A 25,481-nucleotide genomic window follows, 5' to 3' on the forward strand; every position below is an offset into this window, starting at 1 on the left:
GAAACTCACGGTTACTGCCAATCAAAACCTAACAACTCCTTTAATGACCAATTAACATCTCTGAGTACAACAGTCTGATTATTTTAAACATCAAACTAACCTTAACAGAGTATGCGAGTGACAATGTAACAGCGAGAGGCAATCCTTCAGGCACGGCCACCACCAGCACTGTCACACCGATGATGAGATGCTTCACCAGGTTGTTGATGTAAGTCGCCTTCCAAGGTTTTCCGTCGATGACAAAAGTGCGCACACAGAACTGCACCACCAGGATGATCACCGTCAGCACTGCGATTGTGGAACCCGCGTAACCGATCTGAAATCAAATGACGTATGTGAACATACAAAATTGTAATAATCTTGAGTAATTACGAGCCTTCATAAAGTTTGCATTGCACTGTATTTGTATACAGTTTAACATTTTCATGTCTATATATACTAATGGAATTGTAGTGTCTGTTTGTTATATCGAGAAAAAAATTATACTTTGTACACATGATGTATTTGCGTAGGTCAGAGATCCCAAAACAATTTTGGACAAGTGACCCCCCTTTTCCAAAATGAACTGTTACCTCAGACCGCATATGGCCAAATTACCTACTTTTAAGATCAATTATTATTGTTATTATTAATTCTGACTTAGGTCAATAGAAGAAGACAGATCAATTAGCAATTCTTTGAGTTCATTATCAACTCCTTTGGAAATCCCTGGCGTAGGTGATACGAAAAATCAATTTTTAAAATCTTTGTCTGTCTGTCTGTCCGCAAGGTAGCGTTTGTTCCGGATAATTTCCGGAACGGCTGGACCAATGTTGACGAGAAGGTAGTTGATGCACTCAAGCATATTATAAGTTATTTTTTAATTCTGCGCCAATGAAAATCGCGGCCAACCGCTAGTTAAAATTACATTTTGCACCGCGACTCGTTATATAGTCAGAGCCGCTGAGATATTTGAAAACGTCTATACCTGTATGGCGAGTTTAGTGAGCTTGGCTTGCAGCACTGACTTCTCCTTCTTGTGCGATGTCTCCGCGGGTTTGTCTGTGGGCGCCACGTGGTTGTCTTCACGATGGTTGGCGCCATGACTGTTGCTGCTCGCCGCCAAAGTTGCATCTTCATCTCCTATCGTTGTATAATATGTTAGAGATAGTTCTAGATCATTCGTTCATTGTTTGGTACGTTTGTTATATTTTTATTTTAACCTATAATCAATTCTAAGTATTTAATAACAGAACCTACTAAAGTTAAACTACAGTTAAATTATCTAGAACTATCTAGAGAAAAATTAGACTCTATAATAGGCAAAAAAATTTATTTTAATTAATTCATAATGGTAAATTGAATATTAAGGCTTAAAAAGGACTTTTGGAAAATTAAAGTTTATAATTTGTTGAAAAAAAATGTATTTTATAACTCTAAACTAAATATATTGTAATATTTGTACCAAACAAGAACGATTTGATAAAGTAAATAATATAAAAAAATATATATTATAATTATTAGAAAGATGCAAAGAATGTAGTAGATTACTTTCGGTATATGCAAATATATTTAAAAGCATATTATTATTTATAATTTAATATTCATCTATGTATTTCTTAATATCAGTCATTAATGTTTAAATGGATGCAAACTCTAAAATATCAAATGTGAAACTGTTATTTTCCACTTTGAAATCTCTACAATAAATATTAGTCATTATGCAAAACTATTTTACGATCAAAAATGCATCTTAGGTTAAAATGCAGGCATCTTAGTGTTTCTAATCTTATGATCGAAATTCATAATGCATTGAGTACACTTAAGGACAGAATAAATGTTCACAAATTAGGCTCGGAAGCTTCTATAGCGTTAGCGTTAATTTATATGTTAAGCGATACATAAATCTGGCCCCAAGTGTACGGGACATTAGAAGCGGGACGTAGCAAAGGACGGCACTTACCGGTGAGACTCTTGCGCTGGGTCCCCTTGCGCTGCTGCTTTTTAGCTTCTACAATAATTCCCGATATCCATTGTCGTGGTTTTTTTTTTTGGTATATTTCATTCCAATAACAAGCCATACATACACATTTATTACAACGGAGACCGTTGATAACATTTTACACCATGCACCATAGACAACAGTTATACGATGCAGTTTAAATGTGTATGTTTATTTTTTTTTTAATTATTTGGTTGTTTTTTTTCATCGTCGGCATGGATGTGGGGTGCGGCGGGCCAGGGGCGGGGGGTGGAGAAAAAAAATTTGGATGTCTTTAATGGATTCACACTAGACGAATGTCGGTTGCTCTAATACTAAAGGGGTTCATGGATTGCGATCCAGCAGTTATATCCTTTACTTAAATTAAATAATAAAAAATATTTTCTCATTTTTTTTGGCCACAAGTGCTGGATCGAGGAATAAACTTGCATTGACTATGCTTTAGGGGGCATACATTTTACAGTTTTGAAATATTTGAAAAACAGATCGAGCGAGATTATTTTATAAGATGACAGGTTATTTATCTGTAACATAGACACTAGACGAGGCTATCAATGCCATGCTATCCACAGGACAGGCAATTAGTCAAACACAAAGACAATACGAACAACGACTAACATGTATCACCATTATCCCAAACACGGACCAAAACCTTCAAGTCGAACTATAAAATAATCTCATATCCACAAACGAAATTGGTAGAATAATAAAAAAAAAACACATAAAACATTTAACTAATATTAATTTAAATAAATTCTTTGAAAATATAAATTTAATTATTATTTTCAATTCGTTGCAAAAACATTAAAGTAAGAGTGGAAAAGGATAAAAATTAAAGGTAGTCATAAACTAAATTTCTCAAAATCGCGTAATTACGTTAGTTTATTATTAAATTGCGAATTTATTAATAGATAATACTTTATATCTACCAATTTCGTCGTTAATTGAAGTTACCCATTCCCTAGTGTGCAGTGACATGGTAAAGGGGTACAATTCCATTCTTCTTGTGGTAACACTAAATATGCAACTAAGCATCGAACAATACTATCCTCATTTTCATTCAAACCAATATAAACAATAATCATTTTAAATTAGTGTCGGATTAAGATTTAATAAGTATAATACAAATTTTTTTCTCGAAAATATCGATATAATAAAATGAGCATAGTATGTATGGACAACACTAAACTAGATTTTTGCAAGTTTCAACTATTTTTGGATATCATTTCTGCTTTAAAAAATTCATTTTCAGCAAAAATTACTAGAACAAAATATTAGATTTTTAGTTCTTAAATAACTCAAAAACTACGGGACTGATTTTAACAATCCTTTTACTAACAGAAATATATTTTATCAGTGAATAAAAAAGCTAACCATTTTATTTTTTCCAAGGGTAGATTACCAATTTTACATTAAGACACTGTAAATAAAAAAATGAAGTCCAATTATTTTGCAACGAAGTATACAGAGAGGATATCCAATGTACTAATGGGGGACATCACTATGCTACAGCAGCGCCACACAACAGAAGATGACTGACCTTTCTTCATCTGCTTGATCTCCTTCTCCTGTTTGTCGACAGCCGCGCCCAGCAGAGTCAAGATGATGCCGGCCTGCGAGTTCACACCCACAGCCGTCACCAACATCTTGCCAGAACCTGGAATTGGTTCAATTAAAATTTAAAAAAAAAATGGACACAGTTGATTGTGCAAACTGCAAAACTTATATCTAAATTGATAGGTGCTTTGTTATTTAAACAGTCTGTAAGTGAAAATAACTTAAGTGACCGCAGAATCATTAGTTAAAATAATAAATCATTTAAACTTGTAAAATTTTTACTAAACTAATCTTACTAATATTATAAATGCGAATGTTTAGATGGATGTTTGTTTGAAGGTATCTTCAGAACGGTTCAACAGATCTCGATGAAATTTGGCACAGATGTAGAACATAGTATAAAAGAACATATATGTTACTTATTACGTTTTTTTTTAATTCCACGCAGACAGAGTCGCGGGCGACAACTAGTACTTCATAAACGAACATACAAAGTTACAATATACTACAAAAATATTGATCTACCCAACTTATAAGATTCGAGACATGTTTATAAATGAGGCAAAGCAGTGACGTTTTGACAACAGATTTGTTATAAAAAAAACATAAAGTTACCTTCCATAACGTGAGTACCAGATAGCACCATGGGATCAAAAGATTCACCCTTCTTGACATGGTCCGACTCTCCTGTAAGCGAGGACTCATCGACCTGGAATTATGACACACTTTGGTTATTATAACCTAGAGATGTAGATAGGAATTGCGTATTTACAATTGCTACGGTTCTGTCATCAAAACTTGCGTATTAAATTTGATCCACTTCCCGGTTACTGATTGAATTAAAATTTTGCTTGCACGTGTAAATCGAGTGACAATGCTACTGGTTTGATGATGGCAATGAAACCACCTTATAGAGAAGGAATCGTACTGACGAGTAATTTCTATTTTTAGGGTTTCTTACCTCCAAAAGAAAAAACAGAACCCTTTTAGGATAACTTTGTTATCCGTCCGTCTGTCAAGACCTTTTTTAAATTTTTAAATAACAAGAAAACAATAAAAGCTTGCTTTGAATAAAATTTTACTTTAAATTTCTTTTTTATTATAATACATCTCGTGAATACTATTAAGGGTTCTGTCTCCTTTTATTTTTGACAGATTCAATTTAACCGCATGTTTCCACTTGCAGATCCGTGAAGACATATTATGTTCTCTTTTTTAAAGATATTAAGAAGGATGATAGTATGTTCATATATGTGTTTAGATAGTGTAGATAAACGGTAAGTCATATTCTGACGCAGACTCATCAACACAATGCCTTGTCTCGTTTCGCGGCAGCCAAAGTGTTTGCTGCTGTTAAAGTTTAAGTGTTGAAAGTTTCGCATCATTGAGTGCCGGGGTGGACGAATGCCTGTTAATTCGTGTCAATAGAACCTATTATTTATTTCTAGTATTGATAATACTAGGAAAAAACTACTGCAATGCGATATTAATGTATTTTTCTTCACTTATCGATATCGCTTTATTTGCAATGACGTCATTAGGTTACTCAATCTTTGATAACGTTTGTTTGATTATGTTGCTAGTTGCGACAAATGTTGCAGAATGCTATTTAATTAGCACTTTATGTGTTAAACAATTGTCAACAACGTAACTATGAATTGGCGACTTTAATACTTTGAAGATTGCCTGTATTATATTGGATGAATGTTTTTTACTACGTATCTCCAAAACGGCTTAACGGATTTCAATGACATTTGGTACAGATGAGATATATTTACTAAGTTTTTTTTTTAATTCAAATTTTAAATTATCAGTAAATACGTGGTTAATACGTTGTTACGTTATTAATATGTGTAATCAAATCCAACAAAAAAAATACATAAAAAATTCGTGTCGTAAATAATCGATTTTTTTGACAGATAACATTTCTATTCAATTTGTTAGTTCACTCGACATCTGTCATTATACAACGACTTCAAGTGGTTGGTAGTTAAGTTAAATTTCAATTTAAAATATTGCTTTTATTTAGACAATGGGCGTGGCGTTATCAGGCGTTAAGTACAGATAAGTAATCAGATTTCTATATCCCCGTGCGTCATCAATACAGCTGTAATCTACCGCTGTATATCAGTACAACAGTAGCGTTTATGTTATAGTGCGACAAAATTATCTGGCGCGGTGAAAGCCGCTATCAGAGAATATGTAAATCCTACTCAGGTATAGAAAATGACACACACGACGAGACATATACAGTCCGACAAGGATCTTATGACACTTTCAAAGTAGGACACTAATGAGCTATTGTAAATGTGCAGTCGGTGACATGTAGAGTGTCACGTGAAGAGTGTTTTCTACAGGATTTCGCGTCTAAAATGATGTGTACAGAGTGTTGGTTTACCTTGAGGTCGTTACTCTGCAGCAGCACACCGTCAGCAGGCAACAGATCTCCATACTTGATCTGACAGATGTCGCCCACCACGATCTCGCTGATAGGCACCTGCTTCACCTCACCGCCACGGATGACTGCGAACTTGTGCTCGCCCTCTATCCTCGATTGAAGCCCTCTGGAATATTATAAAATAACTATGTTAAAATCAACATAAAGCATTCACACATATATTACTTAAAGTGACCTAAAATATGATACAAGTTTTATGAGAAAAAGTGAAGATTTTCTTCCTTAAAATTACAGCCTCTGCATACCTATGTAAATTGTTTTTGGAAATAACGGAATATTATATTTGCAGGTGAACATGAAATTGCTAACTGTAAAAATAATTAGTTTCCGATACAACAAAAACTAACATAAGCCTTTTATAAAAAAAAAACGGATAGTAGATAGTCACGAAGACTAACCGTTGTTTTCTGAGACTAAAATCTCTGCATAAAACATATCGCCATCGCTGTCATTATCTTTGACAAAACAGAGATAACAATATGTTTTAAACTGATATTTACGTTTCAGAAACCCACGGTTAATAATCTACAATTTTAACCTTATTTACTTAAAAAGAAGTGACCGAGTGGAGCACTTACCTGAATTGTCTTTCTTTCGTGTAATCGTTGAATGCTGTGACTATGACGACAACTATAACAGATATTAAGATCGCCAGACCCTCTATCCATTGGTAATGACCTTCCTCTTCGTCCAAATGACCTGAAAAATTAGGGCAAATGTTTTTATATCGCGCAATATTAAGAATACCAAAGGTCTTATAATCTTTACCAATATACTAACGGTAAAGTTATTCTAATCAATTGCAAATGCATTTGTTAGCTTTATTATTAAGTCTATTTACGCTACGACGTTTTGAAGTTTAGCAGATAACTCTCTAGTCTGTGCGACATGTGAGTGAAACTATACTTTAGTGTTTAAATTTTTGTAACTTTCTCTTTTTTTATTATCCCAGACTACATAATGTTGTTACTTCAATTTAATTTTTTTTATAAAAGCGACTAATCTATTATTCAACTTATTCCAACTTTAGTGATAGTTACTGCGGGTTTTTGAGACTAGAATCTTTGTATAAAACAAATCGTCATCCCTGATATCTTTGACAAACATAGTAACGATAATGTTTTAAACAGATTTTGCTCTCAGAAACCTACGGTTAATGTTATGCGCATTGGATTTTAGGATACCAAACTACGTCTACCCGCATTTAGATATTACCCATACTCTGCCTAATTAGAGTAATCCTATGAATGGTTAAGGGTTGCCACCTATCTCTGTCATACGTCTCGTGTGTGAGCGAGAGGTTGTATTATTCAATTATGATACATTGGGGCAATTTGACCTCGATGCAATAACAGAAGTGTTTTGGGATTTAATGTCCGTAATTAATTTTGCGTGTCATTCGTTATCGTGAGTTTACATTGCTGTGTGACCTGTATAAAAATACTGCTTAAATACAGATGTTAAAGTAGTGAAAACACACGATGGCAATTATCTGTTGAATTGTGGAAAGCAGTGATGTGAAACAATATTGGTTATAAATTTTAATGGCCAAAGAATGTGCTGGTGAATAATTAAAAGTGTAAAAATATAAGAGTACAACTACCGTTGTGTTTAGTAAATACGATTACTGCTTTTTTAAGGCAAAGCATGAGCATCCTAATTCATTTGTTCAAAACGTTTATTGTTACTTTTGCTGGCGAAACATGTTTCCTCTCTCTACACAAAGACGTTGTGACACGATCTACAGAACATGTTTCATATTGTGATTGTTTCTTATTCTAGTTTAAAAAAGAAATAGTATAATAGTTCTTAGAATTAAAAATGCACTTTTACCCTTATCTATAAAATAATTACTAGACAAAACCACACAAAGATACACGAATACTAATTTAATCTATTTAAATAATAATTAATTAAAAAAAGGTTTATCCACTTATAAATTTTTATAACACAATTAGACATCAGTTTATTATTTAAGAAGTCATTTTTATATATTAAATAAATCTAAACAATCTAAAACAACACACAGACGGACAAACATCGTATACAACTATATTACCGCCGTGTCTGGTGGGCTAGCAAGCAGACAAACACGCTATCACGGTGAGACACGACGTGCTAACAGGGTACGTATACTCAAGAGGTCAAGCAACTAATTCAACATGCCTTAATGTCATGGTTCTTCGAGCCCTTTTATAAAAACCTTTTACTTCACCTAAAGATATAAAAGCTATACATTTTATGCTTTTATTAACATTAAATAAGAAGTAAAAGTATTTTTTTTTTTCAGGATAAACTATTCTAAACTGAGCTAAATTTGCTATTTTGTTTTTTAATCAAATGGGGTTTTTAAATGAGCCACCAATTATTTTACTAATCCAAACGAAAATAGGTACAACTTGTTTTTTAATCAATTAGTGGATAATTTGTAGTTCTACTCTTACGGTATTTATTCCCGTTTCTAGCTGAATAAACTATTGATGAGGATGTGGTGAGCAAGTAACTGCTTCAAATATTTAAAGAACCGCAGAATTCACTTACTTTTACGTTCAGTGAGACGACAAAGTCTTATTTAGGTTCTACTTGTATATTAATATTTTACCAGTCCATGTAAACATTTTAAACATAACCATTTGATTTTCACATGAGATCGAAAAACCATGACGAAATAAAATTAAAGACAGATAGTATTATAATACCAATTAAATACGCAGAAATTACATTGTTTTAATTTCTTTTTAAATAAAAAAAAAATAGAAAAATTTAGAAAAAATGTAGGTGTGGCAAAAAGGATATATCAATAATCTTGAGTACACGATCATAAACGAGCAATATAAGTGTTTAAAGTTCTTTAAATAATACAATCATCTTACCAATTTCATCTACTGTTGTTATTGAAAAAAGAAAATACTTCATTAATGATTTCTAAATAAATACATAAATTTTGATATCATTAAAGTTAAACATTTATAAACTATACATATGTTTTATAACAATATATACTATATCGACGTATTACATTATATAATCCTTATTAAAATAAATAAACAAATATGTACATAAATTACAATACCACATAGTCTAAGAGTGAGAAAATAAAAAAAAATACTTATAAAAAGAAAAATAAAACAGTAGATGGGTTCATATATTATTGAAACAAAGTATAGGATACTTTGTTTCCTTTTTGTTATCTTACATGGAACAATAGGGAACCAATTTATCCCTTCATACGTGAAAATGAACGAAACGACGGATCGTAATGGGATATGAATGTAGTACAACTGAAATGATCAACCCTTTAAAAGGTCACACCTTTGAAGTTACTTTCTTTAGAATACAACATCCAATTTATTATTTTATTTTGTGATCATTCTCGTATTTGAATAATCTACAAGGTAAAAGATAAAAGGTAGTTTATTTTATTAAAATTACACTGTAATCAAGATATATAATAGAAAAGAATTACTTGAATTATTTATCTACAATCGAACTTGGATAAGTGTGAAACCTCTATAAGCGAGACCCAACATCTGGTCCCCACGGACGAAGTTCTTATGCGAGGAATTCGGTTTAGAGAAACCTCTATTACCAAGAAAAATATCACTGACTGCTTACCCAGATTCGATTGTATTAAATTCTTGATAAAAATAGCTATTAGATATCATATTTTTCCATTAAATCAGTAAATGAGAAAATACTATTTTTCTATCGACAAAGTCCGAGCAAAAAGCAGCCCGGGGATAATTTCCTTCGATTTCCATCGTGTAATAACTTGAAGGTTGGCTTGGGGGTTATTTTACGACGCTCCGTTCTTTCGTCACGTTCAGCCATCAAATAGGGTCCGCTTTGGTAGGATTTATGGACGAGAAAACTTATAGGTAGCGACTATAAAACGGCTTTTCAGATAGAATAATAAAATCTTAGTAGAGAAATTCTCTATCTTACCGCACCCATAGTCCAATTATGGTCACTATGGGAGTCGCTTAAGTACTACTAAGTAGTGATTACTTAAGTAATAATTAAGTAAAATTGAGCGAGGTTAATTAGTTTTAGTTAATAGTGGATGGAATACTTTTTTTTTTATAAAATAAGGGGCAAACGAAACATCTGCAATACCAGAGGAACAGCAGATTCGTTATCGGCCTTTGAGAATTGATACGCTCGCTTCTTGAAGGACCCTATACCTTATTAGTAGTATAGCGAAATTGATTACTTAGGTTAAGTGTAAATTAATTTATAACTTACCAACATCGCTCTCATCTTCGGACGGTTTGTAGAAACTCAATCCTAGCGAGACAACGGCGGCCACCTCAAGAATGATCAGGGTGACGTCCTGTAGCGCCTCCCACACCAGCGTGAGGAAGGTTTTAGGAGGTTTCGGCGGAATTAGATTGGAACCGAACACTTCCCGCCTGTGCTGTTGGTCCGCCTTCGAACCGCTAAGACCTGCAAACAGAGAAAACAAAGAACATTAGCATAATAAAAACAAAAACATTCATCAATAGCTACAAAATAAAATAGTAAATAATATCCAGTTTGTTTAATTACTATTTGAGAAAATTTAAACAAAAATCTTGAAAATAAAATGTTACACAATATTTAACTTAACTAAGTAGTTGGTTACTGAAATATTTGCAGATTATTTCTCAGTACTCATTTAAAAACTAGAACTACCGTATAAATAAAACTTCTAATAGTAGCCACAATGGGTTTCTTCGGTTATTTGTAGCCCAACTTAAATCACTAAATCCGGGTTCAATAAACTACATCCGCAAACAGTCAAGCTGACAAACACGAGCTAAACAGATGGTTTATTGTTTGAGAGTTTACGCGAAATAAGACGGGCGCGATTGTAATAGCCAACAATTGAGTGTATTACACGTTATACACTTCTTTGATGTTTTGTTTTGATGCTAATAAACATTGCTTCAGAAAAATTATGTTTACATTAAAATAATTAAATTAATTGAAATCAATATAAGATTTACAAGGCCTTAAAATTACTAATTAAAATCAAAACGAACACATTTTTCATCATAAAGAAAATTTGTCATACGACAAGTTACAGAAGAAATAATAATTAAGCAGTCCACTGAGCAGTCGCACGCGTTTGCTATTTAAACGAACAGTCGCGATCACAATGGACACATTTATTAGAAACAGAAGTCGCGCGTAACTAGTTGTTCAGTGCAAACGGGGTCTAAGGCAGGAAGTACGCGAATAGACGTATAACCATAAACCGTAGAGCCGTTGTACGTATTACTCAGAGGCGTGGGTAAATTCATTTTTCATTATGAATTTTATGTTTAACCGCAACATCGTGTTAATGTTGTACACGAATAGATATTTAAAAATTGTACCGTACAATAGAGGCCGAGAATAAAAACCAAATGCATTAGTTACCTACTTTATAAATTTTAATAATTGTACTTAAAAATAAATGGATTCAAATAATAATAATAATATTTAGTGGGGTACAGGTGTAGACCGAGGTAGAGATGAATGGATTGCTTTAAAAGGGATATAATCAAGAAGAGAGTGACGACTGAAATGACAGAAGACGAGACCCTGGTGCGCCGTTCTTAATTGTGATAAGAACATGAAAATTAAGACGATGATGATATCTTCGGATATTTTAAACATTTTTCTATAAATAATTTAATTATGTTCTTCTGTAGAGCAAATTAAGAAAAAACAACAGTCATTTCATCTGCCGGATTAGACTTGTATAAGCGTGCCTATCTTTGTTCAAAATAATAATTATTTTAACTACTAGATCGAATTAAACAATTCTTAAAGCATAATGTTTCGTTTTACATATAAGATTCTAATACTATATGGATTGCATATAGACCACGAAACTTAGAGCATTAACAATTCAAACTCGACCCCTTGTAGTTAAGTACTAAAAATACATTTACTTATCGATTATTGTGATATACAATTCATCGATTTATAAAAAACTAGCTTTTACCCGCGACTCCGTCTGTGCGGAATAAAAAATAGAAAACGGGGTAAAAATTATCCTATGTCCGTTTCCTGGTTCTGAACTACCTGCCCACCAATTTTCAATCAAATCGATTCAGCCGTTCTTGAGTTATAAATAGTGTAACTAACACGACTTTCTTTTATATATATATAGATTTTAATGCAATTCTATTGGATCTATCATATACTTTACGACTCTTAACGCAAGATTAATGGGTTTAAATCGACATATTCGAAGCAAAACTGTAATTACATACAAATTTTCCTAGGAATATTGGTTGAAATAAGTGCAAATTCTATGAGTGTCATTAAGTATTGATAACATAGTAATTCTCTAATTGTGACGATAATATCATAGTTATTACACCTGTCACTAGCATGACATGACAGTTTGATATTTTAAGGCCACGTGTCAAAAGTGTCAACACCAAGTTATTGACCCAAAAATGTTATATACATCTATGAAGTATGATATTTAATAATCTATATCGATTGGTTTATTTATAGAAAAGAACTTGACGATGAGAATAAAAAGACGTCATTTGTTTAAAATCAATATTTGTCTTTTGTTTTAAACGAAGGACAAAAATTAACTAAACAATTATAACTCAGCCTTATATAAATACAGAAATAGTAGCCCATCAGCTGTATGTCCCCACTGAGGGGCTCGGAGCCTACCCTAAGTTAGGGATGACTAGGCCATAGTTAACCACACTGACCCAGAAAGCTCAAGAGAGAAGAGACCGAGTAACCACGAAAAGAGATCGTGTTCCTAGGATCATTCCTATGAGAGAACGACGCTCTTCAGAGCGAGAGAGAGAGACAGAAAGAGTATATGATTGTAACTGTTTGGGTGAATAACTAAAACTTATGAACGTAAGTATACCAGACAAAAACCATACGCATGGAATCGGTAGCCTTTGTAGTGATGTACACATGTTACATCGTAATTTAATGTCGATATAAATAATTATTTAAACCCTTCGAGGAGTAACAGGAGTCAGATTGAGTTTATTATCGATAAATCGGGCGAACGGTCGGTAAACAGTGATGTTACGCGTGATCGGACAGACGAGCGAGCGCGTTAAAATTACACCCGCAATAAAAATCAACGTGCGGCCCGCGAATTTGGAACCTGAGTCAACGACGGCGCTTGTGTATTTTTAAAAATTAAAAGAAAAGTAATCACATGCACATTATTTGATATAAAAATTACGTTTCTTTGTTTTTTTTTTTCTAAAGTGTAAATAACGATATAATGAGAACATTAGGTAAAAATTGATTCGGCAGATCTGTTTCCTCTAGTATTAATATTACAAGAATCAAATTGGTTTCCCTTATATTTTTTAAGTGAAAAATAAAAATCTTACACTTGTTTGTTTTCAACAAAAATAGTCAGTTATACATAGAATTTCGGCAATATCGTAATTTCCTTTGTTGTAATTTTTCCCATTAGTGACGTAACACGTGGTGTCACCTTGCCCTTGCTTTATTAATAGAAATTCTTAATTAAAATCGTTTAAATGAAAACAACTTAAAGAAATTCTAGTTTAAAAGCTATTTGTATCGGAGCGTCTGCAACCAATTAATCTATTCCGCAGTGACAGATAAAATTGGACTGAACTATTTCCTTGCTAGCGTTCTTGAGAGCTTGAGAACAATGGAGGTTGAGTGACGTCATCGTGGATCGATAAAACACAAGATAGAGATTTTTATAAAAGTAAAGGAGGAAAGGAAGAAAGAGGTCATTTAATTATTTACTTAGTCGTATGAAGCCGTGGATTAAGCTTTGGTTCGTGATGTCCAGTCTATTGTTACATAATGTTGAATGGCTTTGGGTAGAGGACAAAGCACCACCTTATACGCACGAATCTTTAAAATATCCATTTTGTTGCAAATTAAAACGGTTGCTATAATCAACTTGAGCTGACAACAAACATAAAATTAACACATTAAAAATTGGGTTTAAAAAGGAACTGAAATAATTTTGAAATTATAAAGAGCGTCAACGGGTTTTATCATGTTAATTAACGTTGTCAGGATGCGAACAATTAACTAACATTTCGATGATAATTTAAACGTGGGCTTCTACTGCTAAAATACACATTCAAAAATATATCGTCGTTACGTTTTAATAAACAGAGACATCTATTTTTTCATATATGTTTCGGGGGTGAAAACTTAAGGTAACAATCACACGTCACCGTGAAACCCGTCACCATTGACAGATAAAAAATTACATTTCGTGCCGACTGTTACATCGAAAAGAATATCAATTCGTTGATTTAGAAGTCTCTTTAAATCAATGTTTCACGAATGCATTGAGACGGGGATGCGCCGCAAAATTGTCTTCTCTTTTGCAAAACTTTTTTTTACTTAAATTTATCTTTTTTTGCATTAATCATCTTCCTTAGTGGAAATGGGAGTGCTTTTGCGTCTTGCCTAATTCTTTTTCCTCCCGAAGAAATGGTATTACTTAAGAAAGCTAAAAAATACAAAAAGTTACCAAGAAAAATAATCATCGTAAAGTAAAAGTTAAAAATAAAAAGAAACCAAATTCACTTATTGGCTCGAATTCGAGAAATTTGCAAAGAGATGTAAATCAGAGAACGGATTTGAATTTATGAGGCTGAAAAGTTTCGTGGTAGGGGAACGCTTACCACCGAACTGTGGTTGGAACGATATTTTATAGCCGAGGAAGTAGCTCCTACCTAGAACTTTGAGAAAACAATACCGTTTTAACTGCTCCAATGTTAAATTGGCTGGAAAATTGTTACATGTTCTTATTAAAAAAATACGGGTTACATTTTCTGGAACGTTTTTCATAGAACCACAAATGCAAAAAGTCTTTAAAATAAAAACCCTCAAATGAACTTTGTTAATATAGTTGAACAAACTAGAGGTAAGTCTCATATGTGAAAATTAATGTATTTCGTCACCTTATTCAGAATACTAATCTATGATATCCTAATAATATAAATGCGAAAGTTTAGATAGATGGATGGATGGATATTTGTTTGAAGATCTCTGGAAGAATACATAGACTACTAATTAAGTTTGTTTTTATTTCCGCGCGGACGAAGTCGCGGGCGACAGCTAGTTAATTATAAATATAATAAGCCCATACATATTTAATTTTAATATATTTCTTCCAAGTAGGGTTGGCGACAGGCAGACGGCCGGCCGGAAATAGTTAAGTCAAAACTTTAAAGTTTATAAAAGAGATGATGATGATGGTGATGACATTTAAATTAGATTCTACCATTTAATTGTTAACCATGGAATTTAGTAAGTCAAGGATTAATATTTTACTAATATTATTTTACATAGAGACAGCCCTATATTGATTGTGAGTGTGCGTATATTAAAAAATGTGCCAATAATAGTATTTATAAATATTTCATTGACAGTATTGTAAACATCAGATAGTGTACGTGCTGAAACGTGAAAATTTCTAGTGGTGATTACATACGAGTATAATATAGGTAATTGCCGCGGCCGATGATCCGACAACCGTGTACAGTTTACAACGCTGGGTGCGGAACTGGATCTAGGGTTGCCACCTAATTTATGATAACTTGTAAATATTTATGAATGGATTAGTTTCCTGACCTTGACATAATCAACCTTAATTTCATTTTTATAGCATTTAAGCGTTCAATGATACTTCGAGTTTAACATACTAAAATGAATTCGTAGTAAGGTGAGTCGCAGGCATTGAACGCGATAAATGGCTATTTAAACCGATATTTCGTTGTAAACGTGTATATAATTTTAAACATTAAGCTAAAGACAACTATGTATGGGTTATGTCTAATATGTCCCTGTCTATCTACGCTTTTAAAAGATAGGATATTTAGACATAAAAATAGTTTATTTGGCAAAGTACAATTCAACAGCCCTATACATTAGGGCTGTGTAAAAATAGTACAATCGCAAAGGAAACTTGATATTTCGGGTCGAGTCTCGGATCCCTGGGGAAACATTACAGACCGGGAGCTAAGTATAGCGGTTTAAGTCAGTTCCTTTTATTCCCCTCCATAATATCTTTGTTTTAAGCTCTTTGCCAGTTAACAATGATATATATTAGGGACCCCTAAAATACCTTAATTTAGTACAAGGATAAAATTAGTAAATAACAAGTGAAATTCTTTTTGCAGGCGCTTTTGTGGAATAGATAATCTTGGGTAAAGTAATTTCGACGGGAATATACCTATATATATTCGATTTATAACATACCACAATCTTATGAAGTCCTTCCCTTTTTATATATTTATAACAATCAAACGTCATGTGTTCCCCAGACTATGTTCTACATCTGTGTCAAATTTCATCAAGGCCCGTTGGACCGTTCTGGAGACACCTTCTAACAAACATCCCCCATCTTCCACCTCTAAACTTTCGCATTTATAATATTAGTACGATGTAAGATATTTACCTAATTAGGAGCACAAGATTGATGCGAAAAAGACTTTATTTATAAAATCACACATTAATTGAAAATAAAGATAAATCTTTCAACGTTATGAATATGTATGAACTATACCAAATGTTTCTAACATCGCTTTCATAAAGGGAATTTGTTTTTGTTAAGCCACAAATATTTTCATATGCAGTGTGCATCCCACTTCAAATATGTGGTTATTTATTGGTCGATAATTATTTTGAACCTTATACCTCTTGACATAAGATTCAAATTGCATTAAACTGTGTTCAGTTCAAATTCACTTGTAGTATATTTTCGTACTCACAAACATGCTTCCGTATTTTATCGCACAAGGTGAAATAAACTTTATATGTATAAGTTAAAGTTGAAATATGCTTACATAGTCTTTTGCTTTCTAAATCTAAATACGTTGCGTTAATGTTTTCATCGTGAATCATTGAATCGCAACATCGATTTTTTCTTACATTGTAATAAAGACATCTTCAAAGAGAATATTTAAATACAGAATGAAGTTAAAGAAATACCTGTAGTTCAAACATCTCAGTAATGTATAAAAAGACAAGACATTAAATTGAACTCTATGTATACGAGGTAAACAGAGAATAATAATACCTCAAATTGTATATTTTATAAAGTAAATAGGCGGTCAATAAGCAATCGTTGCAACGTTATTTTAAATGATTTATTCAAAACATTCGTTATTTACTAATATTTTGCGCCATTAGGTAATAGTGCCACTGACTCGCTTGACGAGTTAACTTTCATACCATAAATCCTAAACTTCAAAGTCAACAGTAATCGTGCACTAAAATACGTTTAAATTCTGCAACTTGACAATGACCAGTATGAAACTCTGTTAGTCCAAAGTTGTGCCGACATAATCTCCTACCATTCGTGACGCAACTCCGCAACTATAAGCCGATAGGATCACGGTTGCCAACTAGTTGCCAACTGTTAAATTCTTTATCTGTTTCAATCGAGCTTTATCATAAGTTTTCACTACACGAAACAATTGAACACAGTCTTACATTCTATGTCTTTTTTGCACAGAAAATCAGAGCGATGAGAATATAATTTTGTAAATAAAATAAACTAATTAAGATTAAAGTAAATAATTAAAACAAGAGCGTATTAGGAAGTAGTAAAATGTTGCTTAGTTACAATATTACTATGGATGATAATCTTTGAATCGCGATAGCGTCATAATGATGACATTTTATTGATCGTAAAAGCTACGGCGTATGAATATGCATTTTATACGCCCGCTGCTCCTTCAGGTCCGATAACATTTTCATAGCAGGAATAATTGCGGAAGAAGTGTAATAAAAATTGATATCGTAGTTATTTTATAACTTTTCATAAATGCAAATATGATTTGTATTTTAAACTAGCTGTCGCCTGCGACTCCGTTCGCGCAGAATTAAAAAACAACTTTATAAGTAGCCTATTTGTTCTTCCATATTATGCTTTACATGATATTTTAGAGATACATTCAAACAAACATACAACCATCCATTTAAACCATTAGTTGATGCAATGTTTAAAAAACTACGTTGCAATATAGTGCAAACTATATCATTTGTTTCTACAAAAGAATTACTGCCGCGTTCGAAGTTGTTAATTATTAAGTCCCTTAGCGCAAATAAAAAAATTATAATATTATAATTTAAAAATTATAAATTTATAATAAGGGAGACAATTTAACAACTCTTCAGATATTTAAAAAAAAGTAAGATTGGTATAAATAAAGTTCAAATAATCACACAAAAAAGAACCACAATAACATAAATGCTCTCAACATCGAGCAAATCTCGGACAAAAATCCGTGGAGAACGCAATCCGAGATTATACCTCTACTGCGGTACAATTCATAGGAAAAAGGGTTACGAAATCAAATTGCTTTCTGACTTATACTCGTTCAAAGCTGCGGTGAAATAAAACAACAGAACGATGAAGCTTTTATATTGAAAAAATAAAGTTATGATATTCGATGTGATTTTTCTCAGAGAAATATCAAGTATTGCTACGTGAAATAAAACATTTATGTTAGTAATTGTACTTGCATATTACGATAGTATAGTATAATGTACCAAATATAAAGATCGATATTCAACATAGAATTAAGCAATTAAACGGAATTATATGCATGCAATTGAACATAAAATATATATTTTTAACAAATTACTGATATTCATAACGCCATTGTTTAAAACTACACGTTTTTTACACATTAGCTTATGTTAAAGAATCGATTATCCATAATTCAAACTTTGTAACTAATACTATTGATGCATGTAAAATAAATATACCTGAAAAATGTAGTAAAAATTGGCAATAGTACTAGAATAAAGTAGTCACTTAGGATGTCTCTTAGTGTAGATATTTCATACTATTAATAAACTAAGGGACGTCCATAGCATCTATGTAGTGACTCTGACAGATAACTCTAAAAGTAATGTCGTAAATTGCTATCCACTATTCTAAAAATAAATCCCATCCATATCCATCCCACAATACAATAGCCTGTACCCAAGCGATCTCTGTGAACGAAATTGAATGTCGCTAGCACAACTATTTTTCAGTCGAGTTCGCATTGAGACCGTTTAATCTCCGATAGCGTTTGCCAAACTGCCAAACTTTCCGCAGAATACCGCTGAACTATTTAGCTATCACCGAGATGTAACTTTAAATGAAAATAACATGTTTTCACCATATCTTATTGACTTATGATATTCACTGCTTATTTAATTATAAAAGCTGCTTTATAAATTATCCCCTTTGTTCCTTTTTATCAGTGGAAATTGACCTTAAACGTTTCAACTCATACACTCTCTCGTATGTCATAATTTGTCGTCATAATTATTTTCAACATCATATCGTCACCGTAATGCGACACCGGTATATCATCACCGAGGGACGAAGCCACCCGTCACCTGTGGGGCCGAACGTCACGTCAACGCTGCATTGACGTCCGCGCGTCTGGACCCGGTCTAACGTCACGTCAAAGAGGAATTGACGTCCGCGTATAGTTGAAATAGATGTGACGTCATATGTCGGTCGGGGAATGCGTATTGGCCAATAATTCTCACTAGGGCTTTGATCGCCAATAGTGTTTTATTTTCGATCGTCACGTGTTCACGGCACTAAGGGGAAAGGGGGAGGGGATATGTCTGGGTGGAAAGGTTCTGGCTTCATCAGTCAATTTTATGTGTTAACAACTTTATAACAGAATATTAATAGCTTAATTAATATAACTATTGTAAACAAGACAGTATCCAACATCGATCTAAAAGAACTTCGTTTCAAAATTGTCGCTTATAGAAAAAAATTATAAACAACGACTGACATTAAGACGGATTTTGGTAAAACATCTGATACAAGAATTGTATTATTTTGCGATAGATATCGTTGGTGTTAAATTAAATTCATATCAAGGACATTGCCGGATAAATTTTAAATAGCTCCTCAATGATGTACGCGTTGTTATTGACAATGGTCCAACTGATTAAAATGATGAATGTTTACTACCATTATAAATTACTATTTAGTTCATAACAATATCTTTGTTTATAAGACGAATTTAAATCTTATAAATAAGAAAAAAAAATAAACATATATTGCAGTACAATTTCATTTGCTTACAATTGCTAAAATTAGTCTTAGAAACATACTGAATTATATCTCTTACGGTGAAGGTTTGCTGTACGATATTCGTAAGTGGGAAGCAAATTTAATTCTTTGACTATACTGCATCGAAAGTAGAAAGTTTCCTATGTGTATGGGAGAAATGTTCAAATGACAACCGCCGAGAGAAATGACGTAGACATTCTCATCAAAATTCATGAAAGTTAATGAATTTCGATCCGCACTCGTTCGAGTGTTCCACTCGAAGGGGAGTTTCAGAAACCTTTGGGTACTATTTTATAAGCTATCGATAAAAACAGTTGAATCGTCGAAATAAAACTATTTCGAAATTCGATTCAGTCCATGTTAATTAAACTGATGAAACCGAACCAAGTAAGTAAATAAATTAAAGGTATTGAGATACATGTATTTGTTAATATCAAATAACACTAAGATAATTTCCAATATTATTACTTCAGGAAAAAGTTGACCGATCAACGCTTAATTACAATTTTATCTATCTTCTATATATAAAAGGAAGTCGTGTTAGTTACACTATTTATAACTCAAGATCGGTCGAAATGATTTAGCTGAAAATTGACGGAGAGGTTAGAACTAGGAGACGGACATAGGAACTTTTTTTATGTCTTGTGTTCATTTCTTTTATTCCGCGCGGACGGAGTCGCGGGTAAAAGCTAGTATATTATAAAAAGGGTTCGTCCGAAAATGAGCTGACATACATTTTATCATGTTGATACAAACAAGTCGTTCGTTTATTAAATAAAAAAGGATTATTAGGGGGTGCACGTAATGGGAATGTAAGGGGTATGTAATCCTCCACACTAGTTACAAAATTTACCATTAGCTAGGCGATCGGAAAGGCAACAATAGCGTAAATGTTTAAGATGTTCAAACAACTGTTTTCTTCAAAGGAGTGTTTAACGTGAACATATAAATAAATCAAAAGCTAAAGACCGTTTTAAAAACTGTTTACATTTTCAATGTTGGACTCTTTAAGTTCATTTGATTTAAAATAACTTTTTTAATCAAAGGTGTAATTACTCGTCGAATCACTATTGAACCCACACATTTTTTTTTGTGACTGAGTAGTCACTGTTTGCCTTGAAGAGGCATTTACAGTTTCACCGGGCTTGAGGTGGCCGGGCGCAGATGGCGCTTAGCCTAAACCTCGTTTAAGAGTAACTAGGCTCGAGGGCTCCCTCAGGAGCCTCGGCTCGGGCTGTTACTTCGTTGTTATTACCGGATTGGGAGGTCACCGAGCTCTTAGGTCGCTTCGATGGACGCTCCATGGAGTGACTGGGCGCAAGGGCCCCCGAGAGGGGACCTCGGCTTGGGCTGTCACTCATTACGCGTTTAGCATTCCGATTCAAGGGTGCCCGAGAGGGCCGAACCTCGGCTTGATCGGTTGCTATTATCTGATTGCTGAACCCACACATAGATATTGACAATCCTTTATCATCCTTATTGCAAAAACAGAGATAGTAATATATTTGTTGTTTCGGCCGTTGTAATATACAGATCAAAGAATAGAAAACTGTTACTATTTATAAGTACAAGTCATAAAGGCACAAATTAATCAATGACATAAATACTATTATGTACTACATAACAACAAATTATGTAAATGCTAGTTAAAGAAAAAAAAATTCACACACAAACAACAAAATTTTACTACATCGCTGTTACAAAGGCATGCTATAGCTCTAACTAAATGACATTCATTAATTTTCCATACAAACGAGTAAAGCGAGCAAATGTGCTCGAACAGTTTGTTATATAACGCGAGCTCTACAGTTATGGAAACAATCCAGTAATTGCTTATTGCAACCGAATGTAATGCAATATGCGAATGTTATAACTCTATTCTCGGTTTATGACGATGTAATTAGTCGGTTGTTTAGTTAGTTCTCTTCAGACGATGATTTACTCTCAAACAACACCATGATTGATTAGCCCACTCCGTAATATATTCAAGTTTTGACGTCGGGTTAATATACATCAAAATCAGATGGCAGTTTCGATACTGAGCATATTGGATATATAATTTAGATGGAAACTTTAAATCAATCAGTTAAGTCGCACACGATTTTCCGGCAGTGACCTCGCGATGGCTTCGGTACCGTGAACCGTCTGTTTCAAACGCTGTCGACCTATTTCAGTCCTCAGGCGCGCTGAGCCACACTCTGAAACAATGAACCGAGCACGATAGAACAGGAAAGGTATATTTCCAGGTTGTAAGACAGAGCGGGATGCAAGTTTGGGCGGGCGTCACGCAGGGAGATCACATAGTACCCGCTGCGTTCTATTTCTGCACGTCGCAAAACATGTCTCGGAATTCGTTTCTATGTGTCTGGGAACATTAGAAATCATGTGACTAATGATCCGTCGAGTTAAAACTGGAGATTAACGCGTGATGGCACACGGTCATCACGCGCTTTCGGGCCTTTCTCTCGTGCGGCCGCTAATTGTCTCTCGCTACCGCAACTATGGCTTATTACAAACGATGACGTGTTCAAGGTATATAAAACAACAAACTCATTTTGTATTCCCGAGCGTTTAACATGACGTAAGATAATGAACGCGGGTCTATTACCTCCGGTGACATCATAGCGTTGTGTAACTTATATCACGATGATCGCCGTCTGCCAAAATTATGAAATAAATCAATCCGTTTGTCAACAATAGATAGTAAGTCGGTCGCCGCTTCGGGTATAAGCATCTCTTAAGTCATCTGGTTTAAAAATAAAACAATGACATTCAAAGTTTAGACAAGATTAGGATTGAATTTCGGATGCATGAATCAAATTCCAGCTAAAAAGCTGAGTGTAGTAAAGTAAATTTTTTATAAACTTCAATAATGTACTGGCCGGTATCTCTTGCGTGTAAACAGAGTAAAAATAGCTCGATTGTTTCGTATAGTTTACTGTACTGACCGCATTAACCTGTAACTACGGTAAATAAAATGATGTAGCGGCCCAATAACGTACTCGCGTAACATACCTACCTTACAAACATTTTGGTTATTTGTTTTAGTCGTTCTGCTGTAAGCCGGTGATCCGTCTTTCGCTAAACTATACAATTTACCCCGGCATACACATGAAAGTTCTCATTTTGTTAACCAAATTTCTTCATGCAATTCCCCGTTGCTTTAGTCATTAAATATTTAAATTCATCTTCCATTCCATTAATATTAAATATCCAATATATAACGATGACAATAAATCATTTGGGGGCGTCCATAAATTACGTGAGGTGTTTAAGGGGGGGAGGGGGTCGAGTCAAATCTCATCTAATCTTACGTTGGAGGGAGGGGGGGTCTCGGCAAATATCACGCAATTTTTTTTCTGATTGAAACAAAAAAAAAAATATACTATTTTGGTCCATTTAATCCAGATTGTACATGCATAAGATTTAATCTTAAGCGTAATCGTAATACGATAAAGATCATTCATTAATTCGTTCAATAGAAAATAATTTCATTCATACTTCGACGTTATACATTTACTTACTGTCAAACCACCATATTTGTTTTATACACTGAGAGAAAATTTTATTTAACAGTAATAAAAAAGTTTATTTGGACTTGAAAAGAAAACTTAGTTAATAGTAATAAAATTATATTCCATGTGAATAAAATTTTATTAGTATTTAATAAAATTTTATTAGTATTTAATAAAATTTTCTTAAATACTAATATGTGTTTTTAATACTATTCTAAGTATTCTATTGTTAAATTTTTATTACACTTATAATTAAACTCTCAGCAACATTGATTACTAGTCATAACTAGTCGTAAATAAAAGCACGAAGCAAATTTGTTTTTTTCTTTTTACAATGACAATCCAACGCGTTTACGTAAGAAACTCACATTTTGAAAAATCTCACGTGAGATTGGGAGATGGGGGAGGGGGTTGAATAAAATCTCACGACATCTCACCAGGGGGGGTGGGAGTTGCAGAAAATTAAAAAAAACACCTCACGTAATTTATGGACGCCCCCTTTAGGAGTGCTATAAAATTATTATTGTGTTTAGTTTTGCTTTCAACATTGAATATGATACTGACAGCTAATGTAGTACAAATCATTCGATACGCTGAGCACGCGGGAGAGTGGGCGCTGAAAAAAAAAAATGGTACCGTCCCAGCGGCTCCCAACGGCGTTCTGTTTATTTTAATCCCGGCATAAATATGAGGAGGCAAGAAATACCTGTGCGCTTTCAATCATAAAACGTTTGAACTTGTTTTGTTTCCAGTGAGAACGGTTTAATGTTTTTGCACAGTTTACCCGATCCGCTTCCGTTCACGTCACGGTTACTTAATGGGTTACGATCCTGAATACATTACGCAACTGGTACGGGTTTCAACGCAGCGACAGGTAAGGCAAAATATTTCTGGTTCAAACTTTACTATCAGTATAAGTTGATGTCCGTATAACATTGTCATCTGTCAGACAATGTTTCTCAGTTTCAGCGAAAATCGATACGTTTTTGTGTGCGTGTGTATGTAAATCATTATATCTAATCGGTAGATATCTACGTAATCATTATAAACCTGGTTCTTAAAGTACATAATATTACATGTATTAGCATTAGATTTAATAGCACCTGAAAAAGAGGTACTTGTATACGTAGCTGTATGAATGTTGAAGAAACGAGAGGGGTGTGTCAGGACTTCGCCAAATGGAAGTCCGTGCTCTCTGCTTGCCTCTCTTGGCTACGGTCTACTATTTTGCATAAAAATAAGCTCTTATCCTAATCCTAAAGTGATAGGCTAAGTAATCTTTTCAAACCATCTTATAGTTTTTGATATTTGTTAAATTACGAAAAACAAAGACATATTTGAGACAAGTCAAGAAAATAGCTTTATCCTCATAAAGCGGGAGGAATATTGTGACGTAGTAGGGGAGCTTTAACCCCCTAGAGCTGGGTAGGATGAGGTCATCGTCGGAAATTGATTCAGGGACGAAAAACGAGGCTACAAGTCGACGCCGACAACGACGTAGCATAAATTACAGCTCTATTTGTTAAGTTCGACGTCTTTGTACCCGTATCAATTGACGACAAAAATTGTTTCCCATTAAATATGTATTCTATTGCTACAAAATAGATAACATTTTGCTATTAACAAAGGTGTATCTTTGACTAATTTTACTAAAGACTTTAATTAAATAAGTCTTCAAGAGTAATCGAACAAAATTTTAATATACTTATCTTACTTCCTTATGTTTTATTCTTACTAATATGTATTATAAATGCGAAAGTTTATACGTATGGATGTTTAAAACTATCTCTAGAACGTTTTAACAAATCTCGATGACATTTGGTATAGATGTAGAACATAGTCTGGAATGACACATATGCTACTAATAAAGTTTTTTTTTTTAATTCATTGCGGATGAAGTCTTCA

The 25,481-nt window shown here is 33.5% G+C and overlaps 1 protein-coding gene across 11 annotated transcripts in view; it reads right to left on the bottom strand.

Moving 5' to 3' along the window:
- The window catches only part of LOC106716828 (plasma membrane calcium-transporting ATPase 3), a 137,267-nt gene that overhangs the window by 20,894 nt on the left and 90,892 nt on the right, over positions 1-25,481 (bottom strand). For 7 of the 11 annotated variants that reach the window (XM_045683702.1, XM_045683696.1, XM_045683698.1 and 4 more), the window contains 9 exons: positions 10,242-10,442; positions 8,870-8,881; positions 6,575-6,695; positions 5,937-6,102; positions 4,154-4,247; positions 3,522-3,638; positions 1,943-1,990; positions 968-1,122; positions 101-316 (listed from right to left, as the gene is read on the bottom strand). In XM_045683702.1, coding sequence (XP_045539658.1) covers positions 101-316; positions 968-1,122; positions 1,943-1,990; positions 3,522-3,638; positions 4,154-4,247; positions 5,937-6,102; positions 6,575-6,695; positions 8,870-8,881; positions 10,242-10,442 — 1,130 coding nt within the window. The remainder of the gene's footprint in view (positions 1-100; positions 317-967; positions 1,123-1,942; positions 1,991-3,521; positions 3,639-4,153; positions 4,248-5,936; positions 6,103-6,574; positions 6,696-8,869; positions 8,882-10,241; positions 10,443-25,481) is intronic. The other 4 variants (XM_045683700.1, XM_045683705.1, XM_045683706.1 and 1 more) reach the window with 2 other exon arrangements.

Source organism: Papilio machaon, chromosome 23 (assembly GCF_912999745.1).
Source record: "Papilio machaon chromosome 23, ilPapMach1.1, whole genome shotgun sequence".
In the NCBI taxonomy this organism is placed as follows: domain Eukaryota; kingdom Metazoa; phylum Arthropoda; class Insecta; order Lepidoptera; family Papilionidae; genus Papilio; species Papilio machaon.